Source organism: Numida meleagris, chromosome 4, assembly GCF_002078875.1.
Source record: "Numida meleagris isolate 19003 breed g44 Domestic line chromosome 4, NumMel1.0, whole genome shotgun sequence".
Taxonomy (NCBI): Eukaryota; Metazoa; Chordata; class Aves; order Galliformes; family Numididae; genus Numida; species Numida meleagris.
Genome location: NC_034412.1, coordinates 56102483 through 56129357, shown reverse-complemented (window position 1 = coordinate 56129357; position 26875 = coordinate 56102483). Strand labels below are relative to the sequence as shown.

The 26875-nt window shown below is 42.8% G+C and overlaps 1 protein-coding gene across 8 annotated transcripts in view; it reads left to right on the top strand.

The window, feature by feature from the left end:
• Positions 1-26875, top strand: part of ANKRD17 (ankyrin repeat domain 17) — an 80864-nt gene that overhangs the window by 7706 nt on the left and 46283 nt on the right. For 4 of the 8 annotated variants that reach the window (XM_021397053.1, XM_021397051.1, XM_021397059.1 and 1 more), the window contains exon 1: positions 8730-8863. The exons of 2 other annotated variants lie outside the window; for them this stretch is intronic. In XM_021397053.1, coding sequence (XP_021252728.1) covers positions 8831-8863 — 33 coding nt within the window. In that variant the 5' untranslated portion in view covers positions 8730-8830. Of the gene's footprint in view, positions 1-1389; positions 1410-5001; positions 5022-8729; positions 8864-26875 lie in introns of those variants that run through there. 2 more of the 8 variants (XM_021397057.1, XM_021397056.1) reach the window with 2 other exon arrangements.

The window sequence follows — 26875 nt, the reverse complement described above, 5'->3', positions numbered from 1 at the left end:
TTTTCTGAACCCTGCACGTATGGGAAGAGGTTGTGCTTCTCAACTTGTGTGTAAACTCACTCTAAATCTACTTGTGTCTTTGAGGTGGGTTTTTCAATATGTGTATCTACACCAAAGCTGGCTTCTCCAAACATCTTTATGATACGATATGGCATAATGGGATGAGTTGATCTAACATCTTACCTCTGCCACTAGTGGGGAATCTTCCTCTGAGCTATAACCAACCGTACATTTAAATGGCGTCAGTTCTGCCAGCTCTCTTTGCAGCAGATCACTGGTCTGCAGTCTGTCTAAAGGTGCTATTGTGGGTATGAAGGGAAAAGGGAAATAGCTGTGAAGAGTTCTGCTTGTTTTTCCTTTGGAGTCTGGACCCAAGGTGTTGTGTCAGCTCAGGGCCTGCCTTGCTCGTGTGTGTGGGGCTGGCTGCTCTTCACCAGCTGCGCCTTGGTGCAACAGCTCTGCTGAGTGACAAGTTTGTTCTGCAAGCTTAATAGAGATGCTAATTCCTTCTGTGTGTTGGGATGCTGCATGCTGCTCTGTCCCAGCCTTGCTTGGTTAAGGGAGCTTATGGCCTAGACCTGAGTTTACTGGCAGGTACATTTGGCTTCACTAACTTGATTGCTGTAACTGGCTTTGAAGATGCATATGGAGCACTACCACCTAATAGGCACTTCCTTGAGTGAGTTAGACTTGAAATAAGAGCAACAGTACTCTCAAATAATTGTATTTAAACTATTTCTACATGTGAGATAAACATGCTTTCAGGAATGGCAGGTGTTCTTAGTGGTGGTTTTCACTGTGATCCAGAGATGGTATGTGGTCTTTCCAAACCACAGGAATATGTTGTTTGTAGGAATAACTTGAGTAACGTATGGTGCAGAAAAGCGTAGTTTGGGAAGTATTTAAAGTGTTTTTTTTTTTTTTAGAACATTTGTGATAGCAGGCAGTGGATGTTCTGTTTAACCTCTAGTAACTTCTAAAGCACTTACTTATTCAATGAAGTCCTAGTAAGGTATTTACTTTAGGCTCTCTATGAATTATTTGATTTGAATGCAGGTGGGGGGAGTGAGATCTCTTCTGGCTGGTTGAAAGGGAACTTCGTTGTCAGTGCAGTGAGTGTTTCTAACTGAGTTAAGACCTGAAGATTTTTTTTTTGTACTCTTGAAAACGTTTAGAGTGAGTCTTCAGCTAAAATCCAGCTCCTAATTGTCAGTTCATCTTGTACTGAGAAGGGCAGATGTTTGTGACTTTACTGTTGTGCATTTCTTTCAGTGATCTGAGATAAACTGAATGGCTTTTTTTTTCCTGAAGATTTGAGAAATGGTCATCAGGAGGTCCTGAAGTCCAGTGAGTGAGCAGTGTTCAGCCAGAAGGATTTCAACCTGGCAACCAGTTTGACTGTTCTGATGGTAAATGCCCTGAGTTCTGCTGTCAGGTTCTCAGTATTTCTTGACCTTTCAAGCAGCTTCAGATGAAACAAGAAGTGAGCAGCTGCATTATAGTCAACATAGGAGTCTCTCATTGTTCTTATCTGGTTTCTGTACTCCTTCAGCCTTTTTTTCTTTTTTACCAGTCTGCCGTCTGTTAAATTTCATGCTTGATATTGATATTGATAAATGGAGTAGCTCTAATACACAGGTCAATCCCTGAACTTGAAGATGCCAGCCAAGCAACTGCCCTTTGGAAGCTTTCCAAAAGAAACTATGATATTATGGGTTCTGCTCATTTTCCTAATGGTTAGGATAAGTGTGGAAATGTGATAAAAAGGAATTTGAACCTGGTTTACTAACACCTTGCTGAAGTGTAGAACTGTTAGAAAATTTCTTTGGTTTACAGTTGAAGAATTGGAGACAGGAAGATTCTGATCCAGTGGATCTTGAATTTTTCAGGGAAACAATCATATCAGTGTTTGGTTACCTGGATGGTTGTACATCAAAGAGAATTGTGGACTTGGCTGCTTGGAAAGGAGGGGGGAACTTAGACATTGAAAATGAGTTCCTCTGTGTGAAGGTTTTCCTGACTGTCTGTGGGGAATGGATTTGCACTTGAACTCTTCAGGAAATTCCAGTGGCTGACCACTGTTATCTGTAAAAACTGCTTTAGATTTTTATGTCAGTTTTTTTTGGTGGGGGGGGGGGAGAATGAGACAAGAATAATTGAAAACATTAACCAAGTACTAATGTGTTTTCATAAAGTTTAATGATTAAAGAACTGGGAATAAGGAACTAGTCTCCTACATGTTATGTTCAGTCCTGTTTATGGTTACTGAGCTCTACATTATAATTTGTCAAGGTCAAAATGTATGGTGTCACAGCAGTTATAAGAGAGCCTCTGTATCTGGGGGCTTGTGTGCTAGTATTAACCAAGTGGAATTAAGGACCAGCTTCTAAAGCAGACATTCTCCTGTGTGCGCGTAGAATAGATTGCACATGCTTGGTGTATGTTAAAAGAGGACCATTTCAACCTTGTGCTCTGATTTCTCACAGGCTGATGTTAAGATGTCTTGAGTTAGTACTTATCTTAGCATTCAAGGGGCACTAGTATTAATGTTGTTAGCTTGTACTTCATTATGTGAGAAACTTTCTTTGCTTAGAGGCTCTACAAATGCCATTTAAATTGTGCAAAGCTTCCCTGTTCCCTGTATGTCATGACAAATGGGAAAGAAGCTATAATTTGTTTGAAGAAGAATCTCTCCTGTCACAAATTGGTGTAGTCTCTGAATCTCAGTTGTGTTTAGCCCAAAAGCAGACTTCTTAGGCGAGTTGAAAGTCCTTGCACTTAAGACTTGAAACATAGTGTTATTACCTAGTAAAACCATGGACTGCTTGAAGGGGAGAATTAGAGAGGAGGTTCTCCTTTAGAAGACCCCCATTAGACAAACATTTCCGTCAGTAATGTTGAACTACTCATGGAAAACACTTCTAAAATGCACTTTGAAATATGTAATATTCTCTTGCTTTCATAGCTTTGTGTCAATTGAATTTTAACTTGTATTGGGCATTTCCTTTACAGCAAAGGTGTAGGGGCAGTTCTTAGGAGAAAAAAAGCTCACTGGACTAGTTTGCTTATAAAGAAAGATAGAGCTGCAGAAATAAAAAATAAAATAAAAAATAAAAATTGTCTTGACACAATTGCTTTTTAAGTTCTGACTTGGCTCTTCAAGGCAATACTATGTATCAATAGAGCTTTTTTTTCCCCCTCCTTCTCCCATGCTTAGATTTGCATTGCAGAATTGAAATTCAAAGTGGTGGGGCTGATGTAAGCACTTGCTGGGGAAGAGCGTTCTCAGCCGATCAGCAGGATTTGCATCGCTGTGTGCAGTGCAGTACGCTGCTTACTTACTAGACTGTAAAACTCCATCTCGATATTCATTTGATTCAGGCAGAGGCAAATGCTGCTTTCAGAAATGCGTTTTACGCTGCGTGACTACTTTCTGGTCAGAGATTTCTGATGTAAGAATCTCTCGATAGAAGCTGCTGATAGAATTTGGAAGTATTAACTTATGCACCTTGTCTTGAGCGCTGCAATTTCTCTTTAGGCAGAGCGAGCTGCTGACATCCCTTGTCTTGAAGTTCCTGGAAAAAGCGCTCTAAGCTTCTGCTTTTGAGCTTGTATGTGCTGTTGGTCAATCGTGATAGTTTTCCTTGCACTCCCGGTATTGTTTTTGCTAACTTTTTTCAACTGTGGCAGTGATTGCCTTTTTACTGACCCTTGAATGAGATGCCTTATACGTAATTGTACCGCAGTACGAATACTGAAGTCCCTCAACTATTCCTTAGAGGAGACAGTAATACCTATTTTGAAAAGGTTGTCTGGATATGGAGTCGTCACGGTCCCTGATCGTACCAGATCCTTATAGTTCATGCCAGCTGCCAAGTATATTTTGCTAGCTTGCTGCTGCTTCTAAAGGAGGTGAGATCTGAGGAGGAGGAGTGTCTGAAGGAGTGGAGCAGCTTTACTCCATCAGGCACGTCATAAACATCTGAATCTGTTCTCAGCAGTCAAAATTTTAAACTTTTTTTTTCTTGTATGCAGCCTTTTAAATTGACATAAAAAGAGGATGTTTATCTTTACTCTTGTAGGTATTGAGTACAGACACCTTTCAAAGCTACTAGTTTCTTTGGAGTTGTGGAAAAAGTAGGTCTCAGGAATACCAAATTGAGACCCTTTATAGAACAGGACTTAATCCTTTCTAGCTCTATACGCTTACTAAAATGAGTAAAGCTAAATGAATAGAAAACGTGTGGTGTGGAATTAGGGCCTTGGGTGCCTTGTTATCCTAGAAGAAGTAAAGAATGTGCTGGATAGAAAATAAAGGTCTGTCTGGGGAGGAAGCTTAGTGTTAAAGCTGTAAAGAATCTTGGGACAGTGAAAAAAAAAAAAAAGTTGTATGGTTGTTTCAGGAGCAAAAACAAGTGGTTTCTTCTGTGAGGGTTAGCAAGCTGAGTTATGGCAGATGAGGACGAGCAGCAAGGATCATCTTGTGGTAGTAAAACTAAATGAATGCTTTGCCACGTTTTTGACAGAAGAGGCTGAAATTCCGAGAGAGAAACACTGAATTATAACAATGGGGGATAAATAGAAAATAAAATGTAGATTATATCAAGTTAAGTCCTCGTTCCTCCCAAATAAAACTTAAAGGAAGATAGATCTTAGTTTGAAATTGCTAAAGCGCTCACCTGAAGGATGTTGATTGCTGCAAGAGGTAAAGGGGAAAAAGGCAAGAACATACTATGGGAGAAGAGTAAAAGTAGATGAGAGTCCTGACTTCAGAAGGTCCCTGAAGTTTGGATTTAAACTGACGTAACGTTATGCAATCAGTAAGCTCTGGGGATCAAGAGTAGGAGTTTGGTGAATCCATCTAGGGAGACAAATTTTAAAAGTGGGTTTATTTATTTATTTTTTTGGTGCAGGAATGAGAGGCCTTAAAAATGCACCAAGAGATAACCAGTGCAAACTACTGCGAAGAAAAAGTCATGCTTCTGTGTCACACTCAGAAGTAGCAGAGGGTGAAGAACATGGTTAGTGTCTTCATGGTTATCTAACTTAATGATGTGATGGAGTAATGAAAGGTATATGCACAGGTAGGGGTTGAGTTGCTGAAGGTAGATAAATATTAGTGCAACTTCATCAGGTAGTGAGTTTATCTGGTGTGGTGTGTACGCTTATGAGGGTCTGTTTGGGAAGGGTTCTGTTCTGACTTATTTGTAGAGGGTTTTGAAAAAGTATTTCTCCTGTTAGAGCAGATTCAAAAACCTTGGCACAATCCAGCAAAGTGAACATGGGTGGGAATATCGTTACTCAAAAAAGGAGATTATACATTAGGTGGTAGATAATTGTAGTGTCTCAAAATTGCATATTCATTAGCAGGTCTCCCAGTTGAGGTAGGCTTCTTGCCTCTCCCTCTCTGCTCAAAATTGTGATTTTTTGTTTGTTTGTTTTCAGATAATGAATGTAGCTTGTGTTTCTACTGAATAAGATGTAAGCATCTGTGTGAGACGCAGTTTACACAACCAACTTTGAGCTCTGACTCTGAAAATGCACAAAAATGGTGTTTATATGCTTTGGGACAGTTGGTGACCAGTACTGCTTGATCAGCTGTAAAGAGATAACAATGTGCTTTTGTGATATAAGAGTGGGAATTGTCCGATCGATTGTTTAAGTGCTTACATTTCTGTGTGCCAGAATCTGTCTCGGATCAATTGTTCAAATGCTTGTGTTTCAGGGTGACATAATCTGACTGGTGCCAGTTCAAAATTAGTGGTGGCATGCCTGATAGGAGACAAATTTTTCTTCTTCAAAGTTGTACACCAGCTCTTTAGTATTTGTAGCTTTATTCTGTCCTTCACTGTGTGTGAACAACGGTGTTTCTTCAAATGCTTTTACTCTCCTTTTAGTCAAATCATGTGCTTTACCCTTAGTTTTAGTTACCGGTGCTGTAGGGGGAACATAGCACAGAGTAAACCAACATTTTTTTGTACGTGTCCCAGCCTTTGGCTTTCGCTGCCTACTGCTATCTCAAGATGCATTTTGGTCGTCTTCACTTGAGCACAGCTTTTAATAGAATTTCTTTCCCATTTTTTTTTAAGCAGTGCTGTGATAAACTTGTCTGCTCAAGCTGTGCTTCCAATGTTTACTCTTCTACCGTCTGTGTAGGGGAACATAAGGACTTTTTTCTGGCTTAGACTTACGGAATGTGGGGAACTGTAATAAGACACCGTGATGGATGTGTGCAACCTGGACAGTTGCTTTAAGGTACCACTTTTGGAGAAGAAAGATTTATTTTTTTTTTTAGTAGTAGATGGCAATAGGTGGGGATACTGACTAGATCATTCCCTTCCTAGCAAGGGAAAATAAACATGATAAGGTTTTAACAGAAGCTGAGATGTTTTACACTTTTTTTTTTTCCAAAAACACCAGGAAGGAGTGATTTGATAGAGCTAGATTTGAAAGTGAAGAAAAAATGGATCTGTGTTCACCTTTGTGTAACTTGAAGATATGTTTCCTGACCTGTGAATTATGTGACTTTTGGGTTTTCAACAGAGGAAAAAAATAATTTGGACACGTAAATAACTTCCCCACCCCCACCTGTCGTATCTTCCTTTCCTGCAAGAACAGAATGGAAGGTTGTGTCAAAGCCGTGGTTTTACTGAGGGTCTCTTGGTGCTGCAAAGTTTCAAGTATTGGGAATATGCAGTTTTGGGTGTGTGTGTGTGTATGCATATATATATATGCATACAGTACATAGTATTGGGAATATATAGTTTTCTGGAATTCGGTATTCCACTCCGTAAATGAGTTGGATGTACTAAGTGATGTGGAGGTTGTCATTTAATAAAAGCAGGCTTCTTGTGAGGGCTGCTGGTAATGGGTACAGTGCTGGGCTTGGAGAGAGGAGAGGATGTGGGAGCAGGAGTACTTTCCAGTATTGGCATTCAGAGTGTGAAAGCAAACAAATGATGAGCATAACTTGCTTTCAGTGGAATGTCTGCTGGTGAGTTTGCTGTGTTCTTTGTTGTTCCCAGTAGCACTGGTCCCGTTTGTTTCTTACGGTGTAAAAACTTGGGAAGCTTTGGGCTATTCTTCTGGTTATGGTTTCGTAAAGGAAGTGCTGTTGTTGCAGATAGCTGTTGTCTCCCAAGTGGGCTGGATGCGGCTCATCTCTCGAGGTGAACTTGTTTCTCCTGCGAAATCTTGCACTCATTCTATAAAAAGTGGGAAAAGTACTGCTTTTCCATATCTTGTGTGGAACAGGCACCTTTTTTTCTGTTCTCTGCTGCTCTGACTTTCCATTTGAAAATATTTTCAGTGTTGTGATATGCATAGTATCTTAATTTTAGCACTATGCTGTTCTGTTTTTTTTTCCTGGGTGTGATATAAGGTGTCTGTTCATTCTTTCCAATGCTTGGAAGATGACTAACTGTTCTTTTGAGACGTGACTGTTGTTATGTGGGAGGTTTGTGGGGTTCTTGTTTTATTTTTATAAAGGAATACTTTAAGTTGGAAGGGCTAGCTTTGTGACCTGTCTAATGTTATGTGTAACTGATGGGATGCCCCGTACACAGGACTGGTTGTAGGGGCCGAGGCTCTCAGAAATGCCAACTGAAGAGCACTACGTGAGAGGAACCCGTGATCCTTTGCATGGACAAGAGTTTCCTATGGAAAGTAGACTGGGATAGGTGCATGTCTGTATGATTCATATCCCTGAAGGCAGCTCACTTGTGGGCATCTTTTTGGCTATCTAAGTGTAGATTGCTGAGCTTTTGCTGTTCTACGTGCTCGTGCCCAGCCAAGTTTAGTGGGATGGCATGAAGGGCAGTATTCTCTGCAAAATCACTGTAGAAATTAACTGTGCTGAAGTCTACAGAAAATATTGGTACCTCTGTTGTCCTCAGTTAGCTTCCTGAAGGTTGTTGTCATTTAATGTGACTACATCTTTAGTGTTGTGAGCTGGCTGAACAGCAGGCCGAAGGCCAATGAACTGGATTTGTGGCTTACCTCTTCTAGTGTAGTACTTCTGAGTGGAAATTTGACTGGCTAAACAGGCAAAGTGCAAGCAAGCGTTCAGTAAGGTATTGGGTAGAATCATAGAACCGTAGAGTGGCTTGTGTTGGAGGGGACCTCAAAGCCCACCCATCCCAACCCCTGCCGTGGGCTGGTTGCTGCCCACCGGTTGAGGCTGCCCAGGGCCCCATCCAGCCTGGCCCTGGGCACCTCCAGGGATGGGGCATGCACAGCTCTGGGCAGCCTGTGCCGGCACCTCATCGCCTTCAGTGAGGAACTTCCTCCTAACACCTAACCATGCTCCGGGCAGGGGGAGCAGAGCTGCTGCTGCCGGTTGCTTGGGCTGGGTCTGTCGGTCGAGGCCTTGGGAGCGCTGGGAGGGTCAGATAACTTTATTTTTATGACTTTTATAGACCCATTGTACTTGTCCGGAGGGTTGCAGAGCCGAAGGGAGGAAAGCGAGCCGCCCAGCTGGGGAAGGACGTTAAAATTCGTTAGAAAACACACGGAAAGCAGCTGGTTCGGCGCGGATTTCTCCTCCGAGCCCTCCTGACACACTCGCGTGCCCACTGAGGTGCCGGGGACGAGCGGGGAAGCCCCGGGCCGCCTCCTCCCCCCCGCGCTCGTGTGGTAGGCGCCCGCCGCGCGCAGGGTGGAACAGTCCATTTCCTGTTCCGCGCTGACAGCGAGGGGGGGGAGGGGGAAGCGAGCGTGCTGCTGCCGGGCGGCCGGCGGACCCTCCGTGTCCGTCAGCGCGGGGGGTGGCAGCGGCGGGCGGCGGGGCATGGCCGGGCGCTGAGGGCGGGCGGAGGTGGCGGGCGCCGCGATGGAGGCCTACGTGCTGGAGGACATCCTGGAGGTAGGGCCGGGAGAGGGCCGCAGAACAAAGGGGTGGCGGCGGGCGAGCCCCGGGGAAGCGCCCGGGGGCGGTGGGGCGGGCCAGCGGTGCGGGTCGGGCCTGGGCGCGGAGCCCCGCGGCCTTCTGCGGAGCCGCCTTGGTCCCCTGGGGCGGGCGGCCGCGGGCGCTGCAGCCGGGCCTCCTGCCGGGCCTCCTGCCCAGCCCTGCCGCCATCCGCGGTGCTCGCCGGGTCCCCGAGCGTGCCCGGGGCTGGTGCTGCGGTGCTGCTGTGGCTCTGGGACCCGCAGGTGGCACATCCCTGCCTGCAGCCCGCATGACTCTTATTGCATTGCCTGTATGCTGGGCCTGCGTGGTTTCTGTATTTCCAATATTCTTGAGAGTGTATGGGCTGCTTTTACACCCTCTGTTGGTGTTGCTCTGTGAAACGAATGATATTTCTGCTTCCTGGGACTGAAACTTCGAAATGCAATTTCAGTCACAGGAGCAGAGCCTGGCCTAGGTGACCTAAGCAACACGGCTGTTCCGAGTGTCACGGCTCCCCGTTCCGCCTTACATCACCGAGGAGCTGTCATAGTTCAAGGAAGCTTCTTTTTCGTTGTCGTGGTGTTCCTGGTTTTGCCGACAAAGGCACAATTTCATTGCCAGTCAACTTTTCAAAATATATGCATGTAAGCTTTTCTATCATGAGAAGCTGACAAAATTTCAATAAAGCACTGCTTTTGGTGATGCTTGTCGGGTAGGTTTATCCTGAAAGTCCACGTGTATGTTGCTCTTTGGCCTAAAATTTTATGGCGGTAGAAACGCCTAGTGTGGTGTCAACAGTCTCAATGTTCACACAGAAGTTAAACGCAATTATATCCAGAGTGTTAACACAAATGCTCGGTGCGTGCTTAAGAAATTGTTACCGATGCCTGGATGATGCACTTGTACCAGTATCTGTCTTTGTGCCTGGGTTTCTGTGGTGAGACCAAAAGTGGACTGGGCTCTCTGCCATCAGACAAACATGTCGGTATTTCATTTGCCTTAATGGATCTGGAAAGCTTTTTCCTTTTTCTTTTGAACTCTTAATTGTCATGTGCAGCTCCATCGTACGTCAAGTTAATAAAACACTTGGGTTTCTTCATTTTCTTTTTCTGGAAAGGCAGTTAGCAAATTAATTTTGTTAGTATAGTTGTAGTTTAGGTTTACATGTGTGAATCGAACACATGCTTCTCGGATTTAGATGGATTTGGTGACTTTTGGTAATTGCATCGTGCATTCATTTCCTTGTAATGAGACAAACTGTATTTAGGCAAAACATCCTTACGAATCAAGTCACTATTTAGCTTGTGTGACTCCAGATGAGCGTTAACTGTGACTGCATGGCTGTTCACAAATCTCAGTAATGCCATAGGGGCCATTTCTTAATTTCTTAGCGCATCAGTGCATGAAATGTGGTTGTTGAGAGTTCTTAGAGGTCTGGAAGTTAAGCTTGGTTATTCCCAAACTTATTTCTGTTGAAACTTCTGAAAGTTTGTTTATGCTGTTTGCTTTATTTTTCTTTTTAGGGCTTTTTTTCTCCCATGGAGCAGTTACTGATACTCATTCAAAGACTGCAGTGTGAAGGTGGAGAGAACCGCTGTTGCTTAGCAGAATCTAAGTTGGGTCTCATTTATCAGATGGAGTTTGTACTTGATTAGATTCGAAGGGAGCTATCCTTACCTTTCACAAAATCTTCAAGGATTTTCTCACCTCTAGATTGGTTATAGACAAGAAAAAAAAAGGAATTTCTGTAGCACAGTAGCTTGATGAGTTTTCATGGTGACTGAGGCTCTAACGATGTTAAAGATCCTTACCGCATCGAGTGAGGGTGTTTCTGTGGCAGAAATCATTTGGAAGTTGAAAAGGGTGGATAGTAATCGGGTAATTCTCAGTTCAAATGCTCAAACTTGTCCTAGTGTGGAAGCTATACTTGTGGGGGAAGGAGGAAGCAAAATGAGGTGAAAGCTTGGTCTCTGTTAGCTTGTTTAATTGCTGCGGTTGCAGGACTCTTAGAAATGATTTTTGCTAAGACTCCTTTCTGTGCAAGGGTAAAACTAAAATAGTTTTTCATGGGTTTAATGCAGGTGGAGGCAGAAATGGTCTTTAGGCCAGAGGATGTCATTTAGTGTCCTGGCTGCCGCACTGATGCCACCTTCAGAGAAGGTTGCGTTCACTGCAGACCTTTCCTGCTCTCTGCTGAAGATGAACAGTGTCCTGGCTGTGTTACATGTTTGGTATTGAAAGTTCTGTGAAGGAATGCAGCTGAATAAAATTTAAATGCCATGGCATTTAAACAAGTTAACCAAAGGAACAAGTTTTTGTTCCTTTGGTTCTTCTTATATGTGTATCTTGGCAATACCTCCCTGTTAACGTGTGACTTAACTGATGACAAAGCTTTTTTGTTTTGTTTTTTTTTTTGGTTGGTATAACATTTCAGGTTTTTGCTTGTTTGTGCTAGTGGAGGAATAACTGCTACAGGAGACCTAAATGTGGCATGCAATTAGAAGGATAAACCAGGAGTTGCTCTTTTGTCACTTTGAGTTATTCAACAGAAACGTTTTCTTTATTGAGAGAAAAGAAGATACGTTTCCTACTGAGAGATGAGGATACAGTCTGCATTGTAGTGTGCAGAAAAGCACGTTGGAACCTTATGAAGGGGGAGGCGTGAATTTATATTCCCTGTGATATTTTAATAATTGTCAAGGGAAGGTGCCATATATTCTGACCTTCAGGTTGTTTGAAAGTTCCTGTGCTTGATTTAACAGAAATGGACTGGTGTGCAGTGCCAGCCCACTTGACAGTTCATTATTAATGTCCTTAATAAGTGCATTTAGAGCAACAAAAAAATCCTTTAACTTTTTAGCATAAGGCAAATATTCGTCACCTTCATTGGTTTGAAACTCAAAACGGTTATGATAAAAACTTAATTTCTTGCTGTAATATGGGGAGTCTTTCCTTAATGCAGAAGACTCTTTACTAGAGCAGTGGTGAAGGGGATTTTTTGTTTGTTTGTTTTGTTGTTTTTTTTTCCAGCTCTGAAGATTTTACTTTGGTTGCTTTTCATGTGGCTGATACGGTAGTGATGTTGGTGAGCAGTGGGGTAGTGTGAAAGGATCATCCCCATTACATCTAGTTGACCTCTAGTGCAGATAGTGGAGCCATCGCTTCAGTAGTGACCAGCTTTGTGTAACTGGAGACAACTCTGCTTGAGTACATAGGTGCTTGATGGAGTAGTGATAGGAGGAAAAGCAAGTCATAAAATCATATCATAGAATGGCCTGTGTTGAAAAGAACCTCAAAGATCACCTAGTTTCAACCCCCCTGCTGTGTGCAGGGTCACCAGCCACTAGACCAGGCTGCCCAGAGCTGTGTCCAGCCTGGCCTTGAATGCCTCCAGGGATGGGACATCCACAACCTCCTTGGGCAACCTGTTAAGTCGTTAACCCTTAAATACGAGAATAATGTCTCATGCACATCCAGAGATCATGGGGGCTCTGCAGTGCAATTTTCTAACAGGTCAAGGCTTTTAATATTTATAAACCTTGCAGTCTTCTGTCTGAAAATTAAGATTGGAGTTTATTTTTCAGCACTGTTGTTTGGGGCATTAGCTGGAATTGTTACAGCTCTTAGGTTAATATTTTTCTTGTTCTATTTCTTTTAGTTTCTGTCATCTTGCCTGTTTAACTTCATTTATGCCTTCCCTTTCTTTTAAAATGTTTTCCTATGTGAAGTCAACATTGACTCCTAGTAACTCCAGCACTTCCTGGATATTCAGTGCGGTTTTTCATGTATTTTCTGTCTGAGCAACTACTTCAACATGTTTTCAAGTAAGTTGTAACACTGCTGTAGCCTTGTTTTGTTTTTTAAAGCAGTATTACAAAGCTTGAGCCACAGGTGATGAATGTTGAAAGATTATGTTCTGCCTGGATCCAAAGTGGTGGGACTTCTAAGGTTCAGTCTTTAAAAATCCTTGAATTAACATAAGCAAGAGGGCCTCTGCTTAAATGCTGTGATGTCCCATTCTCTCTCACACACATGTGCACACATGTAGGTTTATAAGTTTAGTGGAATATCATGGCAAGGCACCAAGAATGTAGTTACGCAGCATTAAGTATTGGAAGAGCTGGACTTCTGCCTGCTGTAATGCAGTGAAGTTGTGCTGTTGTGTCATGCCCTGAGGTAGGGTTGAACTTTGTATTGGGATGCATCTTCCGCTGCAGAATCAGTATGACCTTGTTTTGTTAGTCACCTTTTGTCAATCAGGAATTGGTTGATCATGCTGTAGTTCACTCACAGTTTAAGGGGAGCAGATTGGTTGCTGTTTCAGGGAACGGGACTACCTTGTTCTCAGGAGAACTCGTGCCAGGGCAGCGAGTTCAGAAGGAAGCTGAAAATGGCTCATCTGAGGTATTTTTCATGGAGGAGGATTAGCCCAAAGTCAAGCTGAACCTGGTTACAGCAGACTGAAGTTGATGAGCCATCTTTTAATCAGGTGGCGTTAATTCTCCCAAATGAGCTGTAGGGTCAGATGTGTGGGAACAACCTTAATGAGGTTCGTGCAGCAGGATGCTAGAACTTGCACCGTGCCCTTGTTTAGTTAGTAGAGTCACACGCATTTTAGGAAATGCTAATGGAAAAGTACATTTATTGCCCCTCTCTTGAATCAGCTGGAAAAGAGTGGTCCTGGAGTCTTCATCGGCTTGCTGGCTGAGGTGCTTGTAGAAGTAGTTAGATAGTAGATCAGCAAGTTGTATAGTGAAAAACCCCTCGTGCTGCTGCCTTCTCTTGTTTCCAGGGAGCTGACAGAATGGTGTCAGTCTGACAGAGCAGCAGTGATGGCAACCACCTAGGCCCTGCTAGCCCTTGTGTTTGCAGCTTCATGGCGGTGAGTGCAAACGACAGTGAAGCTGCCTACCTGATTCCCCGGGGCTCTTTCTGTAGTGTTGTCTTGTGCTTTCAAGCAAAACGTAGGAATCCTTTCCCTTGGAACTGCTTTCTCCCAAATACTGCCTCTTCTGAGTATTCATCTATTGTTTGAGGCTCAAAACAGCTGTCCGTGGGAAATCTTGCCTTGTGTTGCTTTCCCCCATCCCATTAATTTGGTAAGACTGGTTAGCGGGGCAAGGTGCTAATTTTCAGTGGCTGAAGCTGGGTTTTCACTGGCAAGCAAGAAAGAAAAGCTGGTGAATGTGTTTTCTTTGAATTTTCAGCTGTTTCTGCTTGACTTGTAGGAAGAGATCACAAGCCTGACGGTGCAACTGAAAGCGATTGTTTCTCTGTTTTATTGTTTTCTCTTCTTTCAGTGACGGCTTGTTCTTTGTACAGTAATATGAAAACACAGTTATTACGTGAGAAGCTTTAAGGCAGTAAATAACTTTGTACCTGGACGGCTGCTGCTGAAAAGGTCAGTGTTGTTAAGTGGCTGTGTCTGCCAGCGAGGAGGTTGCTAATCGAGAACTTCACCGAAGGCCTCGACTTGACTAGCAGGTGGAATCAGATGGTCTGCAAAAATCTCTTTTCAACCCAGCTGTTTTTTGCTAGTCACTTAGTTGAAACGGGACATCTGGTCAAAAACTGAGATGTTTTGGGTGAATTTTTTTCCTTTTTTTTTGTGTCCAGTTTTTAAACCTTTGTAGAAACACACAGCTTTTTCTCATGACTAAGGTACTTTTACCTTTTTTTCCTGCACGCGTATAAAATCTCTTCAGTTCTTTGCTTTGCTGGAATTTGCTAGCTCTGTTGGCTGACAGGAAGTCACATGCACCAAAGCTGTAACTCACACTCAAAACAGCCTGTTACCCTGCCTCAGCATCAAAATCATTTGAGAAGTGTGACTAGTGTAAATGCTGGTTTTTATCAGTTAATGGCTACTACCTCCCATGCTGCGCAGTTCTTGTAGAGTTTCTTCTGTTCCTTTGCTTAGTAGCAACATTCATGTTACTAGGTGACAGACTTGAACGTCTGAAATGCTGTTTTAAGAAGAAAGATGTTGTTCCTGTCCCTAGCTGTTGACAAGTTTGTAATCTAAAAAGCAACTTTGTACTGGCAGTTCTATTTGTGATCTGAATTCAGCTGGAAGTGTGGAAAAGGAGCAGAAACTTGATTCATGATGCAGCATGTGCTACTGGGAGGCTGTTGTTGGAACTGTGTTCATATTAATGTAGAAAAAATAGGCTAAAATGTCTTCAAGATGCAGTCAGAACAGTTGTGGTCAGAAACGAAAAGAGAAGAAATCAAAACAGCAATAGTGATTTGAGGGAATTTCACATGTGACTTTTCTGTCTGGGACGCTGGAGGAAATGGTGGGAAGAAAGGGCTCCCCTTAACGTTGCTGTCTTTGTTTCACTCTTAAACCCCAATTTTTAGACTATCTCTTTTTGAGAAGAATGTGATATTTTCATAAAAAATATAAGAAAATGATGAAATGAGCATGAAATAAGATAATTATATATTTGGATTTGGCCAAATAGTTACGCTTTTCTTGTACTCCTTTGCAGGTCAATTAAATTACCATATGTAAAAAAAAAAAAAACAACCAAACAAAAAAAAAAAAACGTTCAGATCTGTTTAATGTGGAGAGGCTTTCACTTGAGTGTGTTAAATACAGCAAACCAAGCTGTCATTCGTTTGTTAGGTGTGTTTAACACTGCCTTGTATTGAGAGAAAAGATCAGTAACTATCAAGCCTGTGAGAGAACATTTTAACCAAATGAGCTGAGGTTACTCCAAATGATTTTCTGCGTGCTCAGTTCCCTGGGTGGTAACTGTAGGAATTCTTATCAGACACTGAACTCAGCGGTTTCCTATTGTAACTTTACCCCCTCACTTCTCACTGGAAGAGAAGAGTGGCAAACGAGGCCTTACCAACTCCCTTACTGAGCAAAAGGCTTAACTGTAAGTGCCAAAAAGTGGCATTTTTTTTTTTTTTTACCACTGGGAAGTAAAGGAAATTAGCATTAGATTTGATCATTTTGGAGTTTTTTGGCCTCCGTTTGTCTGCCATTGTAGTCAGTTGTTTCAGGACAACTGTGCTGCTTTTCCTCTATTTATAATAAAGACAAAAATGAATATCAACTAACAAAACTGGAGCAAGCTGAAGTAATGTCAAAGCTCTTGACGTCTTGAGTCCTATCTTCCCAAAATATTTTTGGTTATTTTCTTAAAATTCTTTATGTGATAGCTTGATGTGGCTGTCCTTCATGATATGGGATACAGAATAGAGACTTCAGCAGGTTAATTACAGGCAGAAAAATAGATGTCTTTGAAGGAACTCTGCTGTCTAGTTTCCTATCCCTGATGATGATGTATTAAATAGGATGCAGACCACACAATTTTTTCAGGCAGCGCATGCCAGCAAGTTTGTTATTGTCATCTGTGCGGGGAAAAAAATGGCATAGTTTGTTTATACATGATTTAAACTGGTTGGGATGAACCCTTTTCACTGATCTCAACTGAAATAAAGCCTGTTTCTTAAGGAACCATTCTGTAGAACCATTCTCTTTCAGCATTGCTCTGATGGTGCAGTTTAAGCAATAGCAGCCTGGCTTCTCTCTTGTCTGTTCTCTAGCTTGGAAGTTGGTGGAAGAAAATGGTACCTGAGCCTGCAGATGCGAATGGAATAGCATTCGTACTTTAACATTGAGATGTTGGAAATGAAATTGGTTATGTCCTAATCTTTTTATGAATAGAGATGTTTGAAAGAGTTGTCCTTCTAGTGGGTATCTTTCTTTTTGTGTGCTTTTTCTTATTTCTAGGTATGCATTAGTTACCACGTCTTGTCTATTACTAATTTAGAGTAATGTGGCTTTGATTTAAGAGACTACCATCTATCATGAAGGAACATGAATTGTGGGGCATGTATGCAGTTTGTTCTTGTTTCTACTTCAAGGGACAGCATATTGCTACATCCTAAGACCGTAAGAAGTTTCATAGGTGTCTCGTACTTGTGCAGAGCACCATAGGATAAACTGGTGCTTTAAGCACTTTGATCAAGCTGAAGAAAAGCTGTGGCTAAGCTAGGCTTTGCTTGAAGAAAATTGTTCTAGTGTTCCCGTACTCTTTTTTAGATCCGTGCACACAAGTTGGTATTGTATTGCTGTGGGTAAGCACATGCACGCATGAGTCTCATTCATGCCAGAGGGAATTCTGAGTTTGACTGAGACAGAAGAGCTGTTTATGCGCTTGTCCTGTGCCTCTTCCACGTATCCTTGTTCCCTTCTACTGTTTTATCTTTGCAGAGTGCTATTCTGAAGAATAGCTGATGAAAAGTGCTCCTGGATGGCAATGATTTCTTGCCAAATTTGTTTAAGAACACGCGTCAGCAGTTTAAAACTGTTTCTGAAACAGAAACAACGGGTCTTACACAGTTCAGTTCACTTGTTCGCTGTGTTGTATGCTCAGTAGCCACAGCGAGGGATAGAATCAACTTCTCTGACCTTGTAGTGTCTGTGGGCCCAGTGCCTGATGTGCAGTTGTTGGAGTATGCACTCTGATCGATCTGTGCTTTCCCAAAACCATAGCATTGCAGGTTCCTTTTCCTGTGAGAGGAACGCATGGCGTCTGTCTGTCATTGCTGCAGCGGGGAACCTGGGTGTGTGGATGTGCTCAGCCTCAGCCGTGTATTTCTGCAGCAGGCCGAGAATCTCGTAGCACAATGCAGAGCTGCTGCATGGGATGTTTAGTGCTGGGAGAGAGTTTTATAGGGATGTAGCATTTGGTAGGGCAGTACATTAGGCATCAGGAGTTCTGAGGTTTAGTCCTGACTGTAACTGTAACTTGCTGTGACACGATAAGAGCTATTTAATCCTTTACTTCTGCTCCTGTAATTTCTCTTGTTCTGTGATATGATCAATCTTTGTCTCAGTATCTGTGTGTGGAGAGGAAAATATGTGGGCAAGTACAGGTCACTTGCCTTCTAGTTTTGTTGAGGCAAAATGCTGTTGCCTTAATGGCTTATCTGCACATCAGAAATTTCAGGGAATGAAGGTCTTTCTGCAGTATACGTTGTGGCCCACACCACGGAGTTGTCTGTCTTATGTTTGGAGGTATTGTGGCATAAGTGATCTTGTGACCTGCCGTCTGTTTTGCATTACGATCGGAACCAAGAAATATTTGGGAAACAAGTCACTTGACAACAGTTAAGGAACAGAAGGAGTAGCTCCTGGAGGGAATCTCACAGCACCCGTGTAGTTGCTCTTGAACGCAGGGAGGAGAGAAGCCAAGCTGACGAGGCTAATTGTTGAAAGTCGTGCCGACTGAGAAACGCTTTCTGGCAGAATTAGCACAGCAAATGTGAAGCATTTCATCACAAAGGCTGGGGAAGTCAGTGCTCTTCTCTTCTGAACCTTGTGAATGCGGTATGCTGTCAGTGAAAACTCACCAGGTAGATGTGTTAGTGGAGGCTTGCTTTCTGGAAACTGTTTTGAATGGGCATAAGATTATATTGTTGCACATTGTGTGTATTGAGAGTGGTCTTGCCTCTGATTGGCATGAATAAAGGCCTGTCCTCTTTCTCCTCTGAATCTGAATAATTTGCTAAGTTCAGCAGCTTCCTTGGCATAGACTGCAGAGAAGCTGTCTTGGGTCATCTGAGGCCTGTCCTCATTGCAAGAAATAAGCATGTGTTCAAACCCGAGTGAAGTGCTCTTGTATTATGGATTTAAAGTATGCTGTTAGGAAATCTGGGTGAAGGCGAGGCCCCACTCCGCTGTTTCTGCATACAGCTTTGTTTCTGCTGGCTTTGTCCATGTAAAAGTTAAGATATTGTGCTTCCATTGTTCAGCAGTGCTGATCTAAAATCCTTAGGAAAACAACTTCTTCAGCTGGAAATGAATGGGTGTACGCAGTTCTGAACTGAAACTGCAGTGGAGTGTGTTGGGCCAGTAAAAGCACTTGGGAGAAGCTGGGCCACCTTTAGTTGTGGTAAGCTGCTCTAAACTCCCTTCTCAGAGGATTAGTTAAAGGTCTTGATCTGTTCTAACAAAGCCTGGGAGAGTGACAGAGAAATGGCTGTTTATCGAGCTGTGAGAAGAAAGCTCAGGATGCTTCTCCTTGAAGACTCTGCAGGCGATGAACACGCAGAGGAGCCCCCTGAAGTTAACCAGTGATAACAGTAATAAATGGCGAGTGGGATTTCAAGCTTGGCTCTAACAGAGGTAACAGAACTGAATCAGTGCATTTGTGCTTCTAATAGCTCACAATTTTTGTTTTCACCTCTTCCTCAGGTGTCATTTTAAAAGAAGATGCGTGAAGATTATAAATGAGTGGTTGCGTGATCTGCATAGCAGGGAGATTTGTTGTGGGGTTGGGAATGCTTGTGTTGAGAAGGCATCCATTAAATTTAGCCTTGTAGTATACAGTTAAGGCAAAAGGTGAGTCCGGTGGAGAAGAAATGACCAGCCTTTCCCACGGGATTTTCTGTTTCTTGTGAGCTCACCGTTCCTAAGCAAGGTTTAAGGAAATAATCAGTGTCTTGAAAGCTGGGTGGCAAGGAATAGGACGTAGCAGCACACGGCAGAACTGCCTAGGCATTTGTCAGTCCACATGTTGTTTGGAGATGTGTCGCTGTGGATTGAGGTGCTCTTCAGGTAGACGTCCAAAATCTCTTCGGAGCAGAGCCGTCCTTAATGTATTTGGCAATTTTTATGTAATGAATGGCAAAACTGAAGGGTCTTTCATGCGGCTAAGTTTTTCTGTGCTCCTTATGTTCTCTGCACTTGTTTGTCTGACTGATAGATCACAGCTCGCTGTGTCAGGATTGTGGGTCAGTCTGAGTCCACGGTGGTGAGGACGTGCTGGAAGCGCAGGCTGATCTGTGGAGGTGGAGACCTTGAGCTGTCCTTTGGCACATAGAGCTCCAGCAGGCCGTTTATGTACTGCAGAAGGCTTCTTTTACACTGCCTGCGACACAGCCTGCCTGCAGAAGTGGCTGGGTGGTCAGAGGCAGCGTAACGTGTCCTCTGAGCTTTTTACAGCTGTGATGGGTAGGCTTGGGGTTGTGCGGCCCTGTAAGTAACTGGTTAAGTAGCTTAAGAGGTGCTTACATCAGATACTCGAGAGAGAGTCTTAAAGGGCTGCTGTTGTCGAACCATGGCATTGGAGCAACAAGGGGAGGGGATCGCTACTGGAGACTCAGTTGTTTATCTCCTCACTTTGTGGTTACGCACATCTCTTCTTTGTTTCTGACTGATAATTTATGGCTTGGGAAGATGTGACAGGTTACTTGCTTTGGGCCACGAAAACTGACTCAGGTCAAGCTCTCTGTTGTAGTATTTCTCTGTTGACAGGGATATTTTGCAGAAAACTGTTTCCGTGGTGGTTTTGCAACGGTATGGGAACAGCCTTTGCTGAAAATATATTTTTGTCAGTGCCTCTGCTGCAGACTGCAGTGTTTCTGGTTTGGTCTGTAGATGTGAGCAGTCTGTTAAGTGAGTTTTGCTCTTATACTGTCAAGGAAGTTTTGCTTGGTGAGTTCTTCGCAAGCCCAGGCCAGCAGAGGTGGTTGATATTAAATGCTTATGTTCAGCTTTTGCGGGGGGGGGGGGGGGGGGGGGGGGGGGGGCAGGAGGGGGAGTGGATGTGTATACCTATGTTCAAATGATTGGAGAAGAAACTCATCAACTTAGTACTGTGTCTGGGTGAGCTTTGTTTGAAGCCAGGCTTCCAGAAGCATGGTGGCAGGCAGTTGTAGAGGAATTTTTTTGCAGATGTTTTCTAATGCTGTGACATCGTGCCAAAGACTTAACTTGTAGTCCTTGCGGCCTTTCCCCTCCCCCCATCCCCAAATAATGTGAAACTGGAGCAGTGAATTTAGTAAGATGATGAGTTGAGGTGGGGTGTTTTTCTGTTGGCATGACATTTTTCTTGCACGAAGATTTGCTGCTGAACAGCAGTTAACACGTAAATTTGCTTAATGTGGAAGTATGCCAAATGTTTGGAAAGAACTGAAATGGAAAAGAAAATATTAAACCAAAGGTCTCTTTTTCCTGGTAGCTCCACAGTAACAACCTTCTTGTAGCTATACGTTTCAGTCTGCATCTCTCTCTTTTTGTTGTTGTTTGAGCATCAGCTACGGAGGAGGGGAGGGAATTCTGCGAATACATCAGCACCTGTCTCGTCATCAGAAACACTGCAGTAATAATGCAGGTGTCCCTGCAGCAGAAACTCTGTTGGTGCCAGTCATGAGGACAGTGTTATGCCATTTCAGCAGCACGGGCTGTTAATCTCGTCGCTCCCTCCCCCTGCTTCTATAGCAGCAGCGGCGAGAGGACTGGAGTGTACTGTTGGTGGAATAAAATAACACAATGAAGAGATGTTCCAGCTGCTAGACTTCAGATTTCTGCTGAACAAGGTGTTTTGATTTCGGGAGGGTCATGGCATGTTAGAAAGACAGCAGATCTAATCATTCTTCCCAGATTAAGGGAAGCAGTCCTCACTTTGCAGGAAAGAAACGCTGCTCTAAGGCTTTGTGTACGCTGGCAATGCTGCTGTAGTACTGGGGTAGGCTAAGGAAGGATCATACGATGACGTGCTTCTGGTTCAAAATAGATAAGAAGAAAAATACAAAAGCCTTGAGATGGAAGTCAAGTAGTCAAGATAGTCTGGTTCTCTTGGCATCAGTGTATACTTTCCCTTTTGGTAACCAGCACTTTGATTTTTGTCTCAAAAAATGGTATCTCTTGTAAATACCCAGTAGGTCATCACTTTCACCTCAGAGCTGTGTCATCCATGTTAAGTGATGGTGATTTATTTTGACCCCACAAAAATGACAAGCACTGTCAAATGCTTGTTCTCAAGTTTTAATTGGAGCATTTTTAGTATGATACAGTATTAATGGCGTAAGAGTATTTTATTTTCAAATGGCTTCAGACCTAAGCAGTAATTACACCTGAGAACATGCGGCCTTAGCTGAAAAGGTAAAATGGTGCAATTTTTTTGCCTTAATGTTTAGTTTGATCAAGTCAAAATCCATAGCCACGATTTCATTTTGGGGTGTACGTGAAGTAGATTGCGTTGCCTTAGGATTTCAGACCAGTGTAGCTTTTTTTAGTAAGCTGCCTTTCAATTGAGATGGGTTAATGTACATTGAAAGTGTAAGCCATGTTCTGAGGGCTGAAAGGCAGCAGGGTAAGGGGCAGGAGGTGTGCAGTTACTGTTTTGCCACGGGCCACGTGAGGATCTGAATTTCTAAGCTTTCACTAAGCTGACTTGCGACTAAGACACACAAAAAATGCACTGTGTGGACAGCATATGGGCATCGCGGAGTACGTTTGGAATAATGTGTTTGTATTGATAAAACTCCAAGGTATTTCTTCATGTACTTGACTGAAAGGTGGACGTAAAGGCTTGGATTGCCCATTGAAGTTGAAAACAGGATGGAATTCTGAATCGTAACAGCAGAGCTCTTGGATTGTTAGTTTGCGTGGTAGATTTTTGGATGCCACAAATAGATGGCTGGGTTTTGCCAGATTTCGGTTGTGTATCACTGCATTTTATTCATTCACCTTTTTCCCTTTTGAATCCTTTGACCACTGAATGCATAAGATGTAAAACATGTCAAAAATACCTAGCAGTAACGTGCAAATAAAACTTCACTAATCATTAATCAAAGTTGGTCTTTGTTATTGCATTCAGAGTATTGTTTCTATTCCTCTTACTCATGTCAGTTGCAAGGTGATAGTATTAAAGGTGCTAGTCTGCATAAAACAGATTTGTAGGGCATATTCATAAGTGAGTGGTAGAAAGTATTTCTAATTTTAAAGGGATACTTGCTAAAGTTGTATGAAGGACGTGTGTGTATGTGTGTGGATATGTTTATTTTTTCCTGTGCAGTAACTTTGAATGATTTCACAGTAATTCCCAAGGCCGTGGGAAGTGATCAACAGATGCTCAGTGGAACTGTTCAACAGCTAAAAATACTAAGGAGCCGTTTTTGATAAAAGCATGGGCACGTGAAGATCCTGGCAGGGCTCCTGATCCCGGACTGCAGAATTGTGTAAGCTCGTCGCCTTGGTGAAAGCGTTTGCCTTCACACGAGCTGTATGTGCCCCCTTCCTGCCTGGCCAGCCTTTCTTGTTGGGCTTGCAGGAGGGAAGTGCTCTAGGTCCATCTCTGAGTGAGTAAATGTCAGTGGCTGTAAAAAAGAAAAAAAAAAAAAAACAGTCTGTGGTCATAGCAAGGTGAAGGACAGGGATAGAAATAATTAGCTTGCCGCTGTTGGAGGTGTGAGAGCTAAAACTGTTCTGTAGCGAAAGCTGAGATTAACTTGGATCTGAATTGCTAGAGTGCAGGAGGAAGCTGGTGCAGCCGTGCGTCAAGCTCTGCTGTTTTGCTGTCTGTTCCTTATGTGAATCGGGGCTAAAACCATTCATTGAAGAGCGTCATCTTAGCTGAGAGCTTAAAGAATGTGAAATCTCCTTGCTGCTTACTTCTCAAAGTGGGACGAAATTTTATTGACAGAGCTGATAATGATTGCAGTTTCAGTCTGAAGGTGGCTTTGCAATACCTCGTGGACTTGAAAATCTGTGTTAAATTTCACATTATCTCTAAAAGCATCATACTGCCCTCCAAAAATTTTACAGCCGTGAGAAATCAATTTTTGCAGCTCTTGGAAATGGGCAGTTAGTCCTTTGGTAACTAACTAAGAAATAATAAAAATAGCCTCTCGGTTCAGGTCAGTTTCAGGTGCTGAGGTTTGCTACATGGCAGTAGCAGCTGGCTGTTCTTTGTGTGCTGTGTCCTTCAGAGGGGCTTCGTACTCCTTGTTGTCTGAGGAGCCATTGGCAACCTCTGCATGTCAAACACCAAAGGCCCAACTGCCAAGGTAAAAATTTAGCAAATACCAAATCAGGAATCCGTGCCTTACAGGAGACAAAAAGCGTAGGAGTGATCTGTCAGCAGTTGTGAAGCAAGTTGGCTTTTAAATTGTAAGGCTCTAGAAAATAGGGGCCACCTTCCACCCCCAAGGAGAAGTAAAATGCCTCCAAAGAGAATATTTTGTCAGACAAGGTGTTTTGAAGCCTCTTGAAATACTTGTCTGGGCTAGTTGGGATCATCCAAAACAGGTTTCAGATGATGTTATTTATGAAGCTTGAATACTGAAGCTTAAAAACGTTTCATCCTATTATGTTAATGACTGCAGCTTGCTCGTTCACAGCTTTCCAAGTCTGTTGCTAGCACTCTGACTGCTAGACAGTGAAACTGGATTTCACTCTTCTACTTGAAATGTTTCTTTGTATAAAATGTTTAATACTATTTTGAGCATGTCTACGTGTAAGGCTTCAAGATAGAGGAATATTGTGATGTTTCATACTGTAAGTGCCGTCTAAAAAAACATCTAGGAATGCGTGTTTCTTCCAAGACGATGTTGCTGATGTTTGGCCTGAGCACAGCGTCATGCTTTTTAGTGTTTTGACTGGGTTAATGGCTGTGTGTGCCCAAATGCATGCAGACTAAAGCAACTGCTAGCTGCCTTCTATCTCTCTGCATCAGCTTTTGGATAGCACATGTTACGGTAGCGTGAAGTTGGTTTTTCTAATTTATGTGGAGAACGGGGTTTTAAATGCTTGTTCTGTGTTAATTTCTTTCAAAATGCTGGAAAGCAGTAAATACCGAGTACTTAGACTCAGAGTACACACTCTAAGGGTGTCCTTAGAGAGAAGGGCAGTGGAATGCAAAATGCACTTCTTGGACCCTTGGAATCTTAAAATCTCATAGGTGTGTAACATGATGTAGGACTGAGAAAATGACTAGTTACAAGTCTTTTTAAATTCCTCTGGGTTGTCCTTATGAGACAGCTGTGATTGAGGGGAAAATCTTTGAAACAGTGATAAGTGCCAGAGATGCTCTGTAGACTAATGAGCAGAGCTACTCATGGCAGCCATGTCATGATTAGGCGTGTAAATAAGTCTTTTGATATTCAGCACTAAGGACTTCAATAAGGTTGTGCTCGTTGAGCTGTTTTCTACCATTGTTCATAAACAAAATTTCAAGTATCTCTTTTGATCTCTGCTGTTGATAGTTGAGTCCACCGTAGAGCACCGCACCTTAGAGGTAGCGGCTTGTGGGTGGGGAGTTAGAATATTGCAAGTGTTAGAGGTGCGTGAAGAAAGACAGGTAAGAGACGCTTGAAATGTACCAAAGCCACTAGCATAACAAAAAGGCTTCGCTCTGATCCTATGGGTCTTTCATTGCACTGCATCAAGCAGGATCAAAATTTCTTGGCAGTGAAGTTGTACAGCCTCATCAGATTTCAGCAGCGCTGTACTTGGATGTGAGATACTGGTTTCTGTGTTTTTATTTACATGAAGAATTTTCATATGAAGTTACCCACATGCGGCAGGCACTTGTGTTGGAATAAGTTTAGAGTTGCTGTGACTTTAGGCTTACGTTAGTTTGGATGTTACGTACTGACTTTGGTAGTGAAGTAAGACCATGAGATTGATGTTTTAGTTGATGTAGTTTTTGAGGACTTGGTTTGTTGAGCACTGGATTTCTATCTCAGCAGCATGGGTGATGAGTGAGATAGGTGAAATGTGTATTTCATCCTCCTTTCTGCCTGGCTTGACGTGAAATGAGGAAGATGTTAAAATTCCTGTTCAATTTTTGTGTCAGAACCTCTGTTTGGAGGGAAACTGCAGGAGGAATTTAGGCACTTGATTGCAGCTATGTGAGGCTGTGTGGAGGCGTGTCTCAACTCCGAAGATACTCATATCAGGGGAAACAAGGTGGAGTATCAACAGCGTGTATCCATGGTGGGCTCTGCGCTGTTGGCGGTTCTGCATGCGTACGATTTGCTCAGGAGAGATGGAGAAGAACTGAGTGATACCTGCAGGGGATCTGGCCTTGCAAAGTGAAGTCCACATTTCAGCATTTGGCAGTTTGCAGTCAAAATACAGAATTGCTGAAATATTTCCCAGCTTTTTTCAGCATACATACGTGAGAGTCCTGTGGGTCAGCTTTTGTCTAGTTGAGATACCTGTAAGTCCATGTGTCAGATGGTAGAACAGTACTAAAAGTGCTGTTTCATACAAAAGCAAAGCTGTTGTCCTGCTCGTAAAATACACGTCCTGTAGAAATGTACACCTCTTGATTCTAGATTGGTAAAAAAAGAAATCCGTTGATGCTGTTTTTCCTACTTAGCAGGGAAAACAAAAGGAGCTGACAGCCTCTCCAAAATGAGAGGATGAAAGAATAGATAGGATTTTAAGTCTGTTTTGGAAAACAGAAGCGCACATCTGTACGCAGAGATGAGGGCTTCTGAAGGAAGCTTGGGAGTGCGTGGGCAGCACTCAACTTTGATATTGTAAAACTTTATCACCTCTAGGAAGAAATGATAAAAGCGCAGTGCTGGACGTTGCAGTTGAGTCTAGTGTCTCGATACTTGAAATACTTACAAGGTCTGTTTTTTGCTTAGAAAAACAACAGTTGGAACATGTGCTGGCGTACTTGTAGCATGGAACTTCTTTTGAGGTTTGGAATAATACACCCAATAACTGCAGTTCTCTAGGCCTTTCAAAAATTTCTGCTTGTATTTAATGCATCAAAACTGGTCTGTTTAGATGGGGAGCAGTCTAAACTTGGTAATTTCCACTGCCTCCCCCCCAGCATCTCTTTTGATTGGTATTAGCATCAACTTCCGTAGAAATGACTATGGGCAAAGCCAAAGATAAACAAGTGCAGAACATGAGGTTTTATTGCAGGGTGCGAGAGAAGGAGAAATCTTGTAAAAGGCTTTGTGCTGGGAGCTGTCTGAACAATTGGATTATGTCAGAGTATTGTTTGATCAGAGAAATGCCGACTGAGAACCCAGACTGATTGTTCTGATATGCGAGGTGGAGCATGCGTGTACTCTTCTACACGTTTTTAGTTAAGGGAAATAATATACATCTGGGGACTGTTAAAGGAAGTGTCTGTTTACTTGGACTAGTAAATGGAAATGCTTTCTTCAGTTTCTTGCGTCTGCAGAGAAGGCAGTATTTTCTGAAAAAACAAA